This window comes from Dermacentor albipictus, chromosome 3 (assembly GCF_038994185.2).
Source record: "Dermacentor albipictus isolate Rhodes 1998 colony chromosome 3, USDA_Dalb.pri_finalv2, whole genome shotgun sequence".
In the NCBI taxonomy this organism is placed as follows: Eukaryota; Metazoa; Arthropoda; class Arachnida; order Ixodida; family Ixodidae; genus Dermacentor; species Dermacentor albipictus.
Genome location: NC_091823.1, coordinates 171,893,400 through 171,911,069, shown reverse-complemented (window position 1 = coordinate 171,911,069; position 17,670 = coordinate 171,893,400). Strand labels below are relative to the sequence as shown.

Below are 17,670 nucleotides of genomic sequence, written 5' to 3'. Positions count from 1 at the left end.
AATCATGTACACTGTAACCTCGTTATAGTAGCGAACTTACTTCCAGCAGGAAATTACCTTTGTTATATGAAATATTAATTATGAACTTATATTTATATGCATACATCAGAAAAGAAAAGAACCAGTTATATTTACTTTGTTATATCCAGTAATTTGTTGCATACTTCCTTATATCAAAGTTGGACTGAGCAGTATTTTTATCTCTGAGCTTCTTGACACAACATCACCAACAATGAAAGAGATTTGCTACTGAAATTCTAAACAGCACGCACGGTATTTAGCGTGTTCAGCGATGCCATGGTCTGCAAATTATTTTCAATAGCATGCATAGAAAAACAGACAGACAACACACCTGTGCCAGAAAACTTTAATCTGCAGTTTCAACTTCTACAGGAAGAAGGGTTTGCACTCTTTGAACTGACTGCTGTCTGGTTGAGAGGCCAGTGTTGTGTGGGAAAAGACCGGAAGGCAGAGCGAAGCAACAGGCCGACTAGACAAATATTGTGTTATGCAATTTTTTAGTGGCTGTGGCCTCAACGCCCAAACCTTTTTTCAAGCGTGTCGGGTATCTTCTGTCACTTTGCTCCTAGAACACTATGAAATGTCGGGCTGCTTGAATCTCTTCTCCCGCTCATCATTGCGCACATGCTTTCGCAGTAGTGACATGACCTCATTCTCAAACTCTGGCGGAGTCTCCCTGGCACCTACGAGAAAAACAGTGAAGCAAGATGAAAAAACATTTCAAATTTCTGTACCAGTATGGCATCATTGTGAAGGTTGCAGCACATTTGCCTTACTGACGGGAGAAACGGTGGTCAAGGTTCTCAGAAACAAAAAAAAGCTGACCTCTTAATGCCCGAACAGTTCTTGCCTAAAGAGAAACATTTGAATTGCACTTAAAATTACTTGTATATGAGGCAGTAACAACCAAAATTAGTTTCACATCACTTGCTGATATGGGGTAATTTTTTTTCTTGCATGTATATCTGTTCTCTTGCATTGCCCCTTTGCAAAGAGTGTACAAGCAAGCATGCTAACTGATGAAAAGCACATGCTGCAACTGTCAACACTTTTCTTTGTAGCAATTCTTGTCAATTAACCTTTCTTGTGCTAGGGAAGAGTCTCGCTAGTCCAGGGATTTCCTTTTGTCTACTGCATGCCCCACACAGTCGTTTTATCATTTGAATGTGAATGCTGCTCTACTATGGCAAAAACTTCCCCGAAAACACTTTTTTTTTTCTTCTTTGTGGATGCAGATGGCAAAAGGGCAGGGGAAGTCTGGCTTTCTTGGGTTTTACAAATGTCAGTGTGGAGAAAGTGCGGCATTTTTATAAGTTTTTTTTTATTTAAGAGGGAGCTTTGCACAGAATTCGATGAGCTTTGTTACACTTAAAAGAAAAAGTGACTGCAAGACTGAGGAAAATTGTCAAAAAGTGGGAAATTTTGGAAAACAAACTATGAAGTTTACAACTCTGCAACTCAACAATGAAAAACAATATAAAAACTATGTAAGCTGCGTTTAATAATACACCCAATGTTGTCAAAATTAATATATCATACACCCCTGCAAAATATATATAACTAATTTATGAATAGGACTTTAAAGGCGAAACCGTGTTTCTCAGCAACCACTGCACAGAATCTGATGAGGCTTGTTACAATTAAAAGAAAAAGTGACTGCAAGACTAGGAAAAATTGCCGGAAATGCAAAAATTTTGGAAAACGAAACTATGAAGTTTACAGCTCTGCAACTCAACAATGAAAAATGATATAAAAGCTATGTAAGCTGCATTTAATAATACATTTAAAGTGGTCAAAAGTGATATACCATGCACCCCTGAAAAATATATAACTATCTTATGAATAAGACATTGCAACACCTTTGTAAGCACCGTAACAAATTTATGCAAGTTATAAATTAATAGATAGTTTGTCTGCTTTAGATGCTCTAATGGATGCAGTTTACAGAATTGTAATATCTGTTTTTAACGCAGAGTTAGAAATTTGTGAATTTTGTGATCCTATTTCTTTCAATCTTACCAAGGTTTGACAGTTTTTAACAATATTCAGGCCCTAAATCAAAATTCAGCTTACAACAGTCACAAGAATTAAACTTTTCCTCTCATATACAACAAATTTCATTCAAATCAGTCAAGAGGTTGCTCATAAAAGGATTTCTGCATTTTACACATATTTGAATAGGCGGCACTGGAGTAGGCCCAGAGCAAAAGCTTCTTCAAAAAAATATTTAGACCTGGAAATTTGCAGTGAGTAGTCTTTGGACCTTCAACTTAGTACTGACAATTTCAATAAAGAGTTCGAGCTTATCTCGCGTGGTCACAGCTGAACAAAAACGTTTTGCCACTAACATGCCCACAACAGTCTTTCCTCACAGTGCCAAGAATAACACCACTGCCCAGAGGACACCAAAAGCTAGAATGCTTGAGTTATGTTTTCAAGAAACGTCAAGTTTCATACAGACTGTTCTTGTGGCCATGCCTATCTGCAACTTAAAAGCACATGCAAAAAACATTAACAAACAAGAGAAAATGACAAATGAAGTGCTGATCCTGCAATAACGAAGGTGGTTCACAATGAATCAGTTATTAAAAGACTAGGTAAATTTTGCCGGTTTTCTTAAAAAAGAAATTGGCAGTTTCACCACAAGCATTGAAAGCGATAGCAAGGTTAAGCGCTGCGCTGAAGCTACACTCAACATAGCACACTCAGAGCACACTCATAGCACATTCAGAGCACACTCAACGATACATGGGGGCGACATGCACTGCACGTCTCTTGCATCACATGCGCTGGCTGCTGTCGCAGCATGATGGTGCGAATACAGCTGGAGTGCCCATATAATTGGCAGTGGAAAAAATTTTCCACAGGAATCATTAATATGACCTTGTGCTGCCGTCTCCCACCTAGCCTTCCGATCACTGTAGCTAATTTAGTACAGTGAACAGGCTGGTGTTGGCCCTGGGTTTGCTTTTTTTTTTGTTCATGTACTCAAAAGTTAGCTTTCCAAGGAAATTTACCTTAAGAGGTAGCGCTGTGCTGCCAAATGGGGGCATAACAAAATTTTTTCTTCTACTAAACCACCTCCATTGTGAAATTTCCTAATGAACTCTTCTGGTTACCTTTCCACTTCCTGCAACTTTCTGTAGAGACAGTCTAGTACTACAATGGCTAGGGCCTTCGCAGAGGATATAGCAGGACTGTGTGATGACTGTCTAGAGGATTGGTGAATGTAAAAGGAGCAAAAAGCAAGCATTAGGAATAAACTAAGCAGAACACAACAGCATCTGCTCTGATCACTTGCACGTGTTTCCATGCTGTAGGGCCTTATCAGAATTTCAATGATTACCCGTTGCCCAGTAGTAGATGTCCCAGTCGTTGGAAGGCAGGTTGATAAGCCTGTCGTAGTGCTGGAGCTGCTCTGTATTGAAGGAGGCCAGGTGCTTGGCTGCGAACGTGCTGCAATAAATGGAAAAAAAGAAAACTCAAGCCACGCTCCTGGCTTGAAGCCAACTGAGGTGATCTCAAGAGTTATATTCAACACTCAAAGCATCTGAGTTTTGTCACCCAGTTATATGGGAATTATGTCAGGAAAAGTGACCCAGTTTGTGTCTCCTGCAGTTCAAATTATCCCAAACACTCCCGTGCAGTTAATTTTTATGACATGAAGAAAGTCTTGGACATTTCAGTGGCACAGGAAATTGAATGCCAACTCACTTCTGGCCAAGCAAGCCTCAGCTGTAGTAACTTAACTTGATCTAGCATGCATAGGCTAACCAAATCAATGCTAACGTGACTTCACTATAACAAAGGTAGATGTTTATCTCATTTATGAATGGCAAGATCACCAGCCGCTCCCGAGAGAAACAGTAGTGCGACAAGGCAAACGTGCAAACAATGCAGGACAGAAATGTTTAAAGCAAAAAGCAAGCTGACAAAGCGGCAGGCAGAAGAATGTGTGCCCATAATAAGTGAAACCCTCCTGCAAATTAAGAGACTGCACTTGGACATTGCAAACACTGGAGGCTCCAGTAAGGACACACCACAGTGATTGTTTCCACCACATGGTTTTTCCTTGAGAAATGGCCAAAGATGTTCTTCACCGTGACTAGCCACATTCAGCAGCAATCAGTCAAAGCAAGCAGTAGCAGTAAGTAGCAAACTTGGCAGAGCAGAGCCTGAGAATCAGCACATTCTTTGTTAGAAGCAGTGGCTTTTTCAGCGACTTTGCTGTTGGTAATTTCAGCTGCTGCAGAAACATATTTGAATAAATCTTCTCAAAGTAGGCGCCCCTATAGTATCAGCCGTTTTGTGCTGCTACAAAAGTGTGGCACAGGTACTACAATAATTTCTTTCTTGTAAGCATTTCTTACAATCTCGCACCACCCCATCCTGCAACACCTACAAAACTTCTTTTTACAAATGAAAACTACTTTTGATAAACTTTGATGAGCCATTCATACCATAATAAAATGAGCCCAAATTCATAATCTTTACAAAAGATTTGGGAAAGCCGACGGGTGTGCACACTTAGCATTCCCATGATTCGAGTTGTCAATGAATTCAGCCTCGCTCTACAACCTGTCAGCTTCCTGGTTAGCTCAGATGGTAGCGTTACTGTCCCAAAAAGGTGTTGGTCTCGGGTTTAATTCCTGGAGAAGGATTAATTTTTCTTCAACTGCAAAGATTCTTTTTTAAGATAAAATGTATACGAGTTTCTTTTGTAGCTCCACACTACAGTTGGATGAATGACAAACTTTGCCTTCCATGAATTTCACCAATAACACTGACAGATTGGCCCACCCCTGTGAAAGCCGCAGTGCATTTTATTGCTTGCACGTCAGTGTTCTTTGGAAAAGTACATATTTACCAGCATCATAAAATGAGCACACTCTAACGACAAATATTCACAAGGCATGTCTGTTCTTGAAGCAAGACAAGCTGTTCACAAAAAGTTGGAGACCCAAAGTAATCAACAATGGTCAAACAAGCAATGCCACTGGAGACGATGTTTCAAGTCACTTGTTTTCATTGAGGCAACATCATTTCAACAAGACACTTCCTTCCTTTTTGGTGACAAAGACAAGTGCCCTCACCAAAACTACAGCTCAAGCCTGACGCTTCCCTAGATTGCGTTCTGTTGATGTCCGTTCTCAGTCATCCTACAAAGTTCGTCAAGCTCGGGTTATGATCTTTTCTTCACTTTTCCGCTTTTACAACGACACACTCTTCCATCTGCTTTTTCCTGATGAATTGCGTCTTGCACGCAAAGCACATACCACGCACGACAGCACAATTTAAGTGCTGACCTGAGGATGAGGTCATTCTCGAGCATGCCGCGCTTGCGGCTCTGGTAGAGCAGTCGCGCCCGCAGGGTCTTGGTGTCTTCGTTTGCCCTCTGGATGAAGTCCTTGCTGAGGATGGTCTCCCTGCTGCCCTCCGAGTGCGTGCACATTGGTTGCAACAGCCGCTGCAGAAGTGACAAAGGGGAACACTGCCATCTGGCATAGAACAAACAAACTGGGACAAACTGGGATCTTTTCTTCTCTGTGCAATGTTTTCCATTCTTCACCATGAATGAACTTGTCCACGAAAACGTAACAGCAGCACATAAGAGAGAAAGAATACTGAAAGGCACAACACAGATTCTGACTTGCAACCGAATTTTATAGTGAGAGCATCTAGCGCGCGGAATATAACCAACCCTATCAGCTTTCATTGATTATGAGAAAGTGTTTGATTCAGTCGAAACCTCAGCAGTCATGGAGGCATTATGGAATCAGGGTGTAGACGAGCCGTATGTAAAAATACTGAAAGATATCTATAGCGGCTCCACAGCCACCGTAGTCCTCCATAAAGAAAGCAACAAAATCCCAATAAAGAAGGGCGTCAGGCAGGGAGATACAATCTCTCCAGTGATATCCACAGCGTGTTTACAGGAGGTATTCAGAGACTTGGACTGGGAATTGGGGATAGGAGTCAATGGAGCTTAGCAACTTGCGATTCCCTGATGATATTGCCTCAATTGCTTAGAAACTCAGGGGATCAATTGCAATGCATGCTCACTGATCTGGAGAGGCAAAGCAGAAGGGTGGGTATAAAAATTAATCTGCAGAAAACTAAAGTAATGTTTAACAGTCTCGGAAGAGAACAGCAGTTTACGATAGGTAGTGAGGTACTGGAAGTGGTAAGGGAATGCATCTACTTAGGGCAGGTAGTGACCGCGGATCCAGATCATGAGACTGAAATAATCAGAAGAATAAGCATGGGCTGGGGTGCGTTTGGCAGGCATTCTCAGATCATGAACAGCAGGTTGCCATTATCCCTCAAAGGAAAAGTGTATGACAGCTGTGTCTTACCAGTACTCACCTACGGGGCAGAAACTTGGAGGCTTACGAAAAGGGTTCTACTTAAATTGAGGATGACACAACAAGCTATGGAAAGAAGAATGATGGGCATAATGTTAAAGGATACGAAAAGACCAGATTGAGTGAGGGAACAAACGCGAGTTAATGACATCTTAGTTGAAATTAAGAAAAATAAATGGGCATGGGCAGGACATGTAATGAGGAGTGAAGATAACCGATGGTCATTAAGGGTTACGTACTGGATTCCAAGATAAGGGAAGCATAGAAGGGGCGGCAGAAAGTTAGGTGGGTGGATGAGAATTAGAAGTTTGCAGGGACAACATGGCCACAATTAACACATGACCGGGGTAGTTGGAGAAGTATGGGAGAGGCCCTTGCCCTGCAGTGGGCGTAACCAGGCTGATGATGATGATGTCTGTCAAATAGTATTTCGTGCTTTTTTTGCCCTCTGAAGCTGAAGAAATAGCAAATTTGTCCTAACTACTAATGGCATTTTCAGTTTAATAGTGGGCCATACTTTATGTGCTTAATGGGAATCTTCTATTGCCTAGAAAGTATTGCTTTCCGCATTTCTTCTAGAAAACGGGAGGGTTCTTCCAGCTTTACGACAGGTGGTGTGGGTTATCGTCTCCTCATTGAGGCCAATCTGTGCAACACATAAGAGCAAGGAATGCACATCATGTCACGTGGCACCACTTCACACAGTCATCGGCACCTGAATTGATCTAGTGTGCACGTGTGTCTGTAAAACACATGCACCAGGCAGGGCAAAAACAAAAGTACAGCCTGGTGATACCTGATTACCGGTACTTTTGTTCATTTCTATAATGCTTGTAGTATGCATGTTTTGTTCCTGTACGTGTACTGGATGCTTTCCCCCCAAAATTTATTTTGTTTTGAGTCAGGGTCCCATGTGGTGTTTTCCACGGTCTTGCACCCCCTGTGTACTGCTACTAGTAGGTTCCTAAAGTGCACCAACTGTACCAGCTCTCAATTCTTCTGTTGTCTAAGAAAATGTCTTGCAAAGGCAACTGGTGTATTTAATGCAAAAGAATAGCTGGAGCAAGCAAAAATGGTAAGCCCCCCTCCCATATAAATTTATGTGCCAGAACTAGCTCAAGCATTATTCCCCTTTTGCAGGCTCAACTTAAGTTCCCTCATGGAACATCAAAAAAAAAAAAAAAAAATATTGGCCTTCCGTGCTTCCAGTCAGCACATAACATCAAAAATATTAATAATATTTAAAAAATATACAGTCATTAATATGCTTTAATTTTTTCCAAACTTGTCATTGTACAATCTCAACTGCATGTGCTCAGTACAGCGTACTGTTTCATATGGGTGTAGTGCTTGGATTGTACATTTAAGGTATAGAAAATAGATATTTCAGGAGAGAATGATAAATTTTGTGCTGCAGTGCTTGAGGAAGGCTTCGTGGGAAAATTTGATACATGTATACATGGAATGCATCTCGGCAATACAGTTTTCGAACTAGTATCTCGAAACTACATAGTGCAGTTCGCAGGATTCCAACTAAGTGGGCTAGCATTAACCGACCGATTAGTGAAGGTTAGCCTACAGGAAGCTAGTAGAAGCACTATATTGCAACGAATATTGGCCAGCAGAAATGTTCTTGTCTAAATAATTAGGCATCAAAAACAGCTCAAGAGACAGGATGTAAGGAATGACTCTTCCTTATGCCCTGTGCATTATACCATTTTTCTGGTCAACCAACGAGCTGACATGTGCATGCTTCTGCTGTCTAAAATCCTCTATTTTTATAGCTCAAGGCATTCATCAAGAAGCACTCAGTATATGCAAAGGATATAGTCACTTGTCATAACAGAAGTAAGTTTTCCCAGCAACTCAAGCGAGCTTTGTCAAAATGAAGACTGTGCAGGATTGTGACATAACTCAATAAAAATTTCAGACAAAACCAAATTTAGACAGTGTTTGTAAAGAATATTTCGACCTCATATTTAAAAATTCGAAATTTGAATTCTAAAACAGGATAAAAAACATAGAATGGACGACACCACTAATGAGATCTAAAACATGCCCCCTGAAGGATTAAGCTACTTCAATTACTTTATCTGCTTGCTTGCATGTCTATAAGACTTTTCTGTACAAAGAAGTCCACTTGTCATTGATTCTTTCCTCTTTAACAAACATTCCTTCAGTATACCCAGTACTTTCAATTATTCAAAGCCAAATATAACAAATTATGTTTATGTTAACAAGTTTGTCATACACAGACTACAAGGCAGACACTCTAGTAACATCTGTAGACAAGGCCAACATTTACTGCATTTGGTAGTTGTTGATGATTTTACTCTTCTCAGCCTCGGGCACAGCCACCCATCTTTTTTTTTTCTCTTTTATTTCAAAAAAGAATCTATATTGTACCAGGTATACTTCAATATATTTCAAGAACTTAAGTACATAAACATACTCATTGTGATGGTAAATGAGGAATAAAGGCTTTTGCTCAGACACGAGGGCATAATAATGTTTATTATGAAGCTCACTGTTTAATGAAATAAAACTTTCATGAAGTAGTTAAAGGTGAAAATGGCTTTCTTTCACCTGCCTGTGACCTGGCCCACAATTTGCCAAACTACTGCAGCAATCACAATAATGCAAACCTTGTTAACATAACAGAGGAAGAGGCTAAGTCTATGTTTTTGATGACAACAAGGTTTTTTTGTCTTGTTTGCATCTGTGGATGCTGCCGAGAGGGGGGAAAAGGTGGACACATCTTGGTTGCACGGAGTTTCCTTCACTAATTACTAGAAGGAATTCTGGCACTGCAGTTGTTGTACCACCATAATGGGAAGTAGATGCATTTGTCTGATCTTTGCACTTGTGGCTTCGTATATTTCGCTATATAAATCTTATTGTCGTAAATTTCAGAGCAATCTATACTCTTCGAAGTGCAGAAGATGCTGCGAACATGCACAATCACTACTAATTGCAACAATTGAGCTTGTCGATACATGCTTCCGTGGTTTAATGGTTTCAATATCTGGATCTGTGCTAGAGGTCCTGTGTTAAAATCCTGGTGTCAGACAATTTTAATAATGCATATTTAATTACCTATTGAACAGTACATTGTTGAAAATGACAAGTTTACAAAGACACAAAGCCGTTTGATGCCAGAAGGGCGAAATTTAGGCAAATCCATGTAATTCCCATAATTCACATGCTGGTACAACTGCTCCCATTGCAGCTCCCGTACACACTAGCGCCATAGTTATAGTAATTATTGTATGAAACTCAATGCTTGGTACGTGGCACATTTAAGTTGACCTTAATGATAATGCAGCTCGATCATCCTGATAACATTCATACATTTCTGATGTTTCAATATAGCAAATAATTCGCTGTATCAAGTCGGTTTGTCATGACTGGATTCCTCGTGCATACAATGTTGACCTTAATGATAATGCAGTTCGATCATCCTGATAACATTCATACATTTCTGATGTTTCAATATAGCAAATAATTCGCTGTATCAAGTCGGTTCGTCATGACTGGATTCCTCGTGCATACAATGCCGCCCCCCCCCCCCCCCTTGCCCGTGCGTAGTTCGCTAAAACAAAAACCACTCTTAGAATGAACAAATGCTGATTTCCTGCACGAACTTCGTTTAGCTTTCCAGTTGCATTTTGGTAAATATTTCAGCACAAAGCAGAAGGTGTGAGTGACTAAAGTAGTGTAGACCCGCTCATACTGAACCAATGTCGCCATGCGCCTACTTCACCACTGATCTACCATCTCTATATCCCTCTCTCTCACACAACACAGACCCGCACATAGCTTTGGCATCAGGTAGAAGACCCCCGGTGCGAAAATCAGCCACATATAAAATCATTATCAACCGATAACAAACGACTGGCACTGGTAAATAATCGGCAAGTAATCGCAGGGCAACCTCGCGCAAGTAACATGGGTAGAGTAGCAAGGTGACGACCTACAAAAATTATAACTATATGCATGGCATCTTTCATTGACTGTTAAATTAAGGTACAAAGTTTAATCAACGAACAAATTAAAGTCAGTGCGGAGCTAATACATACGAGCGTCGACGGCCGCAAGCGAATAAACGCAGAACGCAAGAACATGTTGCGGCAGGCACGACGGCAGACGACAGGAAGTCAGCTTTGCCAAAGGCGCGCTCAAGTGGTGTTCGTTTGTGTTTTAGTAGGGGACACGGTGTAAGAATATTATGCCGTGGCAGAGAACCACATCCGGCATGCTGCCCTGAGCTTCTTTTCGAAGCGGCTCTGGCGGCTCGTTTTATGCGAGTAGTGGACATATGCTATTCAATAAACTGGACATATTAGAAGAAATGTGTGTGTGTGTGTGTGCGTGTGTGTTTGTGTGTGTGTCCGATGGGCCGAGTTAAACAGTACCGTAGTGACACAACGTGCCCGAAGTTAAAGGTATTTTAATGCACTGTCTGCAGTCGAACAAAGGTGCCGCCAGTGGCGCGCTCTGTGGTTTTTTTTCTGCTTTCGCAGCTTCCCAGTTTCGCATGTGTCGGGCATTTTTACGACTCGCCGCGGCTGTAATGACGACGGAGGAGCAGACGCGAGTGTGCAGCTACTCGTTCACGTGTCCCTCCGTCGCAAAGCAGCTGCGGCTCGTCTGAAGCGGCGACTTTTCATCGTCCGAAGCGAGGAGACCGCACGGCGGCCGTGCGAGTCCGGAGCACGAGACAGCGGACCTTGTGTTCTCGGGACAGCGGACGGGAGAATCGAGGTCCACGCTCCGGCGCTGGAAAACACGACGACGCAGGTAACGCGCCCCAAAGCGTGCGGTTGCTTTGCCCCGTTTCACGTGGAGTCAGCAAATCGTGCCGTGCTGCAGGCCGCTCGAGTGGCCCTCAAATCGCGGCTTGCCTCTCCGCCTGTGGATCGTCATTCATTTGTCGTTGACAGTCCCCGCTCGGTCGCGATGTGTTCACCGTGTTGCGCTCCTAACTTGTCGATTCGTCCTGTTAAACGTGCGAATCGATCAGTGGCACGGCAGGAGACCGATACGAAACGCTGCTTGACTGGCCTGCGAGGGCCGGCCTTTTCGTGCGTTTAGTTTTTGTTTGTTTATTATATCCCATTCGTGTGCGTGAGAGAGTGTTCTCTAATGATCCGCGCCTGCCGTTCCCATTCATTCAGTCCGTTGCGCGTATGCGTGCGCGGTCTACTCATTCAGTGTCGGGTTGGTCTCTTCCTGCAGATGTGTCACGAAAAACTGTCTGAAAAAGAAAGAAACGAAGGGGGAGGAAATTTACAGTTTTCTATTACGGCTAAAAAAAAAATATCCAATACTTGCAATGCACATGCTTAAAATTCAGCATAGATGTAGCATAAATGTATTCTGCACATACCCAGGAATGACACCATCATAATGTCTAAAGAGAGTGTGGTGCCCAAGCAGAGAGTTTAATAAAGGATGCTAACCCAATGTGTAGCTGGGCGCTACGTATACCTCGGAAGGCGTGACTGAAATTATCCGTACAGAACTTTAAAACCAAATAATAAAGGAAATTGTTTTTGCAATGACAATATGATGTGTATGTTACATACCCGGCCATTACACCTTCTAGGCACTTGTATAGTGTTTTGATTTATACACATGAAAAGGCTGTCAAGGCAGAGATATGTGCATATTGTTTGTTTTTCATTTTGATGTAGCTATGTTGCAATCAATGAAAATGTTCTTTGGACATCACTGTGCAGCACAATCTAATGTGGACAGTTGCAGGTACACTATTAATATTGCCTTTTTAAATATTTGCTTACAGTGTAATAAAAAGCAGACTTGAGGTCTCCTCGATTTGGCTGCACTTTTTGCACTAGTTCAGAAAAGTGTCGTGCCAGTGTAGCGCCAGTTCTTGAAGCGCGAGTGTAGCGCTACACTAGCGCTTTCGGTGCAGGGGTCAAATCGAGGACGAAAGTGCAGGAACGTTCAGGCCTTTGTCTGCTGCGACTGGGCAGCTGTGGCTTTTCTTTTGTTGGTGTGTGCCGCAAGCGTAAGCGTGTGCGCAATGGCCTTTTTTGTCCTCTGGGAAGAATTTATGTATTAGTACCTGGAAATTAGTTCAACTTCGGCATAATTATTCAGAAAGCATGACCAAGCGCAGTTTCCACACCTTTCTGAATCATATATGGCACAACGTTTCAAACGACGGACCGATGTGGTTTCGCGTAAACTTAACGTCGAGGTAGCGGTAATCTCGGGAAAATTAATACGAGCGACTGTGACCTGTGGGAAAATCCCGGCCTTCAGTGCACTTATCAGCAGCTGAACCCGGAAAGCACCCTTAACAAGATGCTGCGTACACATCCTGAAGAAAACTGGCGTCCGTGCTGCGTTACCAATAACAGGCGCCGTCGATGCCTTCTACCAACACCCGCATGGCCACGGAACCGCATGTGTCGTCTGCTACCAAGGGCCTTGCACTACGTGCACGAGAAAAGAACTTGTGGAGAGTCTAGTGCCGAAGTGTACATCAACTCGTGCAGCACGACGTCAATCGAGTGCCGAAGTGCAGGTCACGCTAGCTGCACTTGCAAATCGAGTGCTTGAGTGCTGCACCCCCTGAACTAGTGCAGGAAGTGCAGCCAAATTGAGGAGCCCTTTGACTAATGCTGCCACGTCATGGATGAAACAGACGCTCTGTTACACAGCTGATGCTGCTGAGCACATGAGATAAAGGTGTCACAAGGGGCCATGTGTTTTGAGTTCAAAGCTGTTTCTTTTTTTTTTCAGCTGTGTTAACTTTTCTCTGGAGCAGGGCCACATTCTGTTATGTATTTTACTTTTCTTTAAATCCCTTTTGTTGTTTAAAAGCCTACAAGGTTTTACAACTTTGGTACCAAACAGTCACTATCCCTGTCATCTACCACTGGTACAAATCAAATGGAAACCCTGGGAATAGGAAAGGCAGCTCATCACATTGAATTAGTGATGAAACATGAATAGAACAAGATTGGAATGTAATCTCAGTTGTATCATTGTGTAACTGCAGCACAACCCAAAATGTCCTATCTGAGTAGTGTCAAACCAGCATGCACAAAGAAGGACAGAGCACATGCTCTAAATTAAAAAACCTGTGTTTTTGTTTTTGGTTCAATGTCTTATTTTTGTGGGTGTGTGGTACATATGTTTCATACAACAGTCCTTACTTTTATCTAGTTTTGAAGAAATTTGTGGTGGTGAGGTATGTTGCATTACAAAGAATGCACGTGTGCCCACCATTTTTAGTGCAGCATCCAATTCCAGGACCGTGTTGCTGAGCAAATGCAGAATTGTTTCTCATGGGCATTTTTTTACTGCCTGTCTGGGCCAACCGTGATGTCTGTGCAGGGCTGTTGTGTTGTCATGTTTGGGAAGCACTTGGCACGTGCATTCCTTCCTTCTTCATGGTGGTGGCACCATGGCAGGCCTTTCGCAGTGGAAGACTACTTGCACAGTCATTGTTCTGTGCTGTCCTGTTGTACCGACACATATTGCCTAAAGCCATGTACTCAGTCTGTTGGCAGTTATCTTGTTCTTGGGCAACTGGCATCTATCATGCACAAATTTGTGTGCTGTCTGGACAGAAAGCAGACGACAAGATAAGAGTACAAAGGGAGACTGCGGCATCGCCTGAGAGCACCGATTATGTCACATACGTTAAGGACTTTGTGAGCGTGAGGAGGCTGTGAAGATAAATCTGCTGCACATAGATAGCTTGTAATCTCTAGTGTACCGCTCTTGAGCCATGCTTTTTATCTTAGTCTAACACGCATGAATTGTTTTGAAGCTGCTATCTGTTTCTCCATGGCTGTAGTTCTGTCTTTTTAGTCTCTTCATTTGAATCACGTGCCAACATGACCCAAGGCCCTTGTTTGCTCTATAAGAAAGGGAGCAGACCCCATGATGCCTTGTCATATTTGCAAATGTATATGCAACATGACATTTGCATTGGGGGTACAGCAAACTTGTTACCTCATGATGAACAATGACCTTTTTGGCACTGTTAGTAAAGTATTGGCTTTGAACATAACTTGAACAGCACTTGGTAAACATTTGTTCACAAAGTTTTGTTTGCTCTTAAGTCAATCATGAGTAATGCACTAAGTGCAGCAAAAGCGGTAAAAATGGCATGAGAGGAACTACACACACATTAACTTCCATGTAAGGTGATTAATTTGCAAAAATGTTTTCACAATGCTGTGCAAAATATGAAGGCATTTATTTGAAAGATTGTTTTATACATGTGCCACATGGCACACTTTGAATTTCTTGGTGGCGATTGATTGGCTCCTTTGCACAAGCCGTATGAGGGAGCCAATCGCGGCCGTCTAGAGTTTTGATCTGGATTGGGCTTGATTGCAATCGAAAGTGGCCATGTGACACCATTATTAGTTATGACTGCATTTTATAGTGTATAGATGTAGAGAGTGTTGAAATTCTTATGGCTTCGAGACTTCCAGGACATAACAGTGGTACTTAGTTCATTTGTCCAGATGTGTTATTTCCTGTTGAAAATTTTAACAACCTCCTTTATAGTAACTTTCCTCTCTTAATCTACATCTTTTCCATGGCCACAGGATAGTTCAAGTGTGCGACTTGAGCTCCCCTTCCTCTCATCCATTCATAGTGAGGGTCTCAAATCTGGCAGCCTTGATGCCATTGGGTAGCACACGAGAGTTCATTAGGTGCATGCCTGCTCTTTCTAAGTTCACGTATCATGTGATGACTTAGAGCAAGAAAGGGTGTTCCACATCTGCCTGTTATAGCTCTGAGTGGCACTGGCTAACAGTCCCAAGACTAGATCCAGTAAGTACATATAAATAGCAGAGTTAGTGGACTGATTGATGGTCGTCGCTGTAGCACAATTGGTAGTGCATCGCGCCCGTAATGCAAAGGCTGTGGGTTTGGTCCCCACCGGTGACAAGTCATCTTTTCATCCACTTTCATTTCTCCTTTTCTTCATTTTATGCATTTCAGTTTCAACCATCGCAAATATCCCCTATGCTTTCCTTGGCTTCATTGCCTGCTGGCTTTGTGTGGTTGTGATTAACAAAAGTCGGGCCCCTCTGTTTCCCTTCTCCCCGCCTCACTGCAAAGTGAGACAGTCAAAATGCTTTTAGCCTTTCCTTTCCCCATTGAGGCCAGTTTCTGAGTTTCTGCTATCACAGTTTTGCAGTCACATATGCCTTCAAATAAGCAAAAATTTGGCACCTGTGTTCACTACATAGGCATACACATGTAACCAACATAATTGCCTTTGAGACTGAGTCGTTGCACTGCGGGTGCACATTGAAAAGATACTTGCACACAGCACAGGCATTGAATCGTCAACTAAAAACTTCTGTTAAGAGGCGTGAAGCACATATTAAATTTTTTTGATACATTTGTTAGGCATCAATGTCAATGACATTCTTTTGTTATGCATGTGGTCACTGGGTAAATTCCAAGTCGCACTGCGAAATAAATGCCAATGTACTTAAAAAAGATCCCAAGCACTTCAAATTATTCCAGAGCCTCCATTGTGGCATCTCACAGGGTGCTGTTGTTGCTCCAGGGCATTAAAGTGAATCAATATTCGTCTGTATGATAGAGTATCAATTGCATTTGGGCTCCATGTTTTATTCTTAATTTTCTCTCCATTTGTACTTCACAAAGTGTGCTGCAGTGCTTCTAAGGTATGATAATAAAAGGAGGTATTAGTGTGCCAATCATTCACTGCCAGAACTCACTGCAGGACAAGCATTGCAAGATAAGCCCCTTGACACTATCGCGGTGCTATCTTTGAGTGGACATATCCTTGCTGGCTCTGTCAACCAAAGGTTGAAGTTGCAACCACCATATAAGCAGGCTTATTTTACTCATTGTTTGTCATCCCAGGATGCACTACTACTTTCTCTCTCTCTTTTCCAGCTTAGCGTAACATCTCTTGCATTGTAATGGGGATTTAGAAACATACAAATAAAGTGATGCTTTGCAGAACTCTTGACAGGCAGTCGTGGTTGAAAATTTACTTTGCTTATAAAAAGATTCTATAGTAATACCATGAATGTTGCCAGACTTAAATGCTGTGATGTATTTTCCTATGCATAAAACGACCAAGGCCTTTTTTCTTCAGTTGTCAGCAAACCACCAAAATACTATATGTGAAAAGTTATCTTGGATACAAAACAAACTACACATCTTGCAGCTCGACTGACATGATATAACGCCAACAACTGGCAGAGTATGTTTCATGCACTTGTAGATGGCTGCCAAAAAAACAAGCATCTGGTGCACAGCACAGCAAAAGAATGTAAAATGCCTAGCACAACTCGTGAAATATTAAGTGACAAAGATACGCGTGGCATCATGGACGTCAATGAGGGCGAAATGCAAAAATGCCCCAGTACCGTGCTTTGGGTGCATGTGCAGAAACCCAGGGGGTCCACATCAAACCGGAGGTGTCCACTATCAGATTGTGGTTTTGGCATGTAAAACCCCAGAATTTTTTTTATTTTCGCTTACGCAAGTTGCGTTAACTTGTTGCACCTGTTGCTATGGCACAAGTGACATTTAGCAAAAGGTGGGAAGCTTTCTATCTTTCATAAACTCTCATTTAAAGGACTTAGTTTTAGTGAAGGTGAGAGTTTGGTTGGTAGATAGAGTGATCAGGAATTAACCGAAGGGCAAATTTACACTATTCAACCGGTATGGGCATTTGGTTTATTTTTCTGTGGCATATATATTCACAAGTTCTTAAACACAATTGAAATTACTCTGTGTGATCCATGTGGAAAATACCGCAGCAATCAGTATTCATTAGTTAATATTATATTATTATAACATTTTCCCCACAAGCATTTAATAATTTATTGACATTTTTTCCGAATGCACGCAGCGTAGTCAAAAAGTTCAGCCTACTTGAAAGCATAGTTGCAGCCCATCAACCGCACATCATAGTCATCACGGAAACCTGGCTTCACGAAGGTGTCCAGGATTCCGAGGTATTTCCACCTTCCTATCGGCTCACACGGAAAGACAGAGAATCGTACGGGGGAGGTGTAGCTGTCGCAATTAAATCTAACATAAAATTCACAATTTTAAACAACATACCTGACCATGAAAGCGTATGGTGTAAACTTATATTTAATGGAAAAAGCATATTTCTGGGGTGGTGTGTATCGACCTCCAAATACGCCCCCTGAATATCTAGACGTTATGCGCAATTACATTGCACAACACACTAACTCACGTTCCAATATTATCATCACAGGTGATTTCA

At 42.0% G+C, this 17,670-nt stretch overlaps 2 protein-coding genes across 3 annotated transcripts in view; one reads left to right on the top strand and one right to left on the bottom strand.

Annotated features, from left to right (window-relative positions):
• Positions 1-353: 353 nt before the first annotated feature.
• On the bottom strand, positions 354-10,651 carry LOC135902133 (succinate dehydrogenase assembly factor 2-A, mitochondrial-like). The gene is made up of 4 exons (XM_065432064.2): positions 10,466-10,651; positions 5,328-5,488; positions 3,368-3,477; positions 354-704 (listed from the first exon to the last, which is right to left on the bottom strand). Exons 1-4 carry the CDS (start codon positions 10,508-10,510, stop codon positions 595-597), a joined length of 426 nt encoding a protein of 141 aa, XP_065288136.1. The 5' UTR covers positions 10,511-10,651; the 3' UTR covers positions 354-594.
• An 80-nt stretch (positions 10,652-10,731) lies between these two features.
• The window catches only part of eas (ethanolamine kinase 1), a 50,608-nt gene continuing 43,669 nt past the window's right edge, over positions 10,732-17,670 (top strand). The window contains exons 1-2 of one of the 2 annotated variants that reach the window (XM_065432061.1): positions 10,732-10,831; positions 10,910-11,186. The gene's annotated coding sequence lies outside the window, so the exon portion shown is untranslated. Of the gene's footprint in view, positions 10,832-10,889; positions 11,187-17,670 lie in introns of those variants that run through there. The other variant, XM_065432062.2, reaches the window with a different exon arrangement.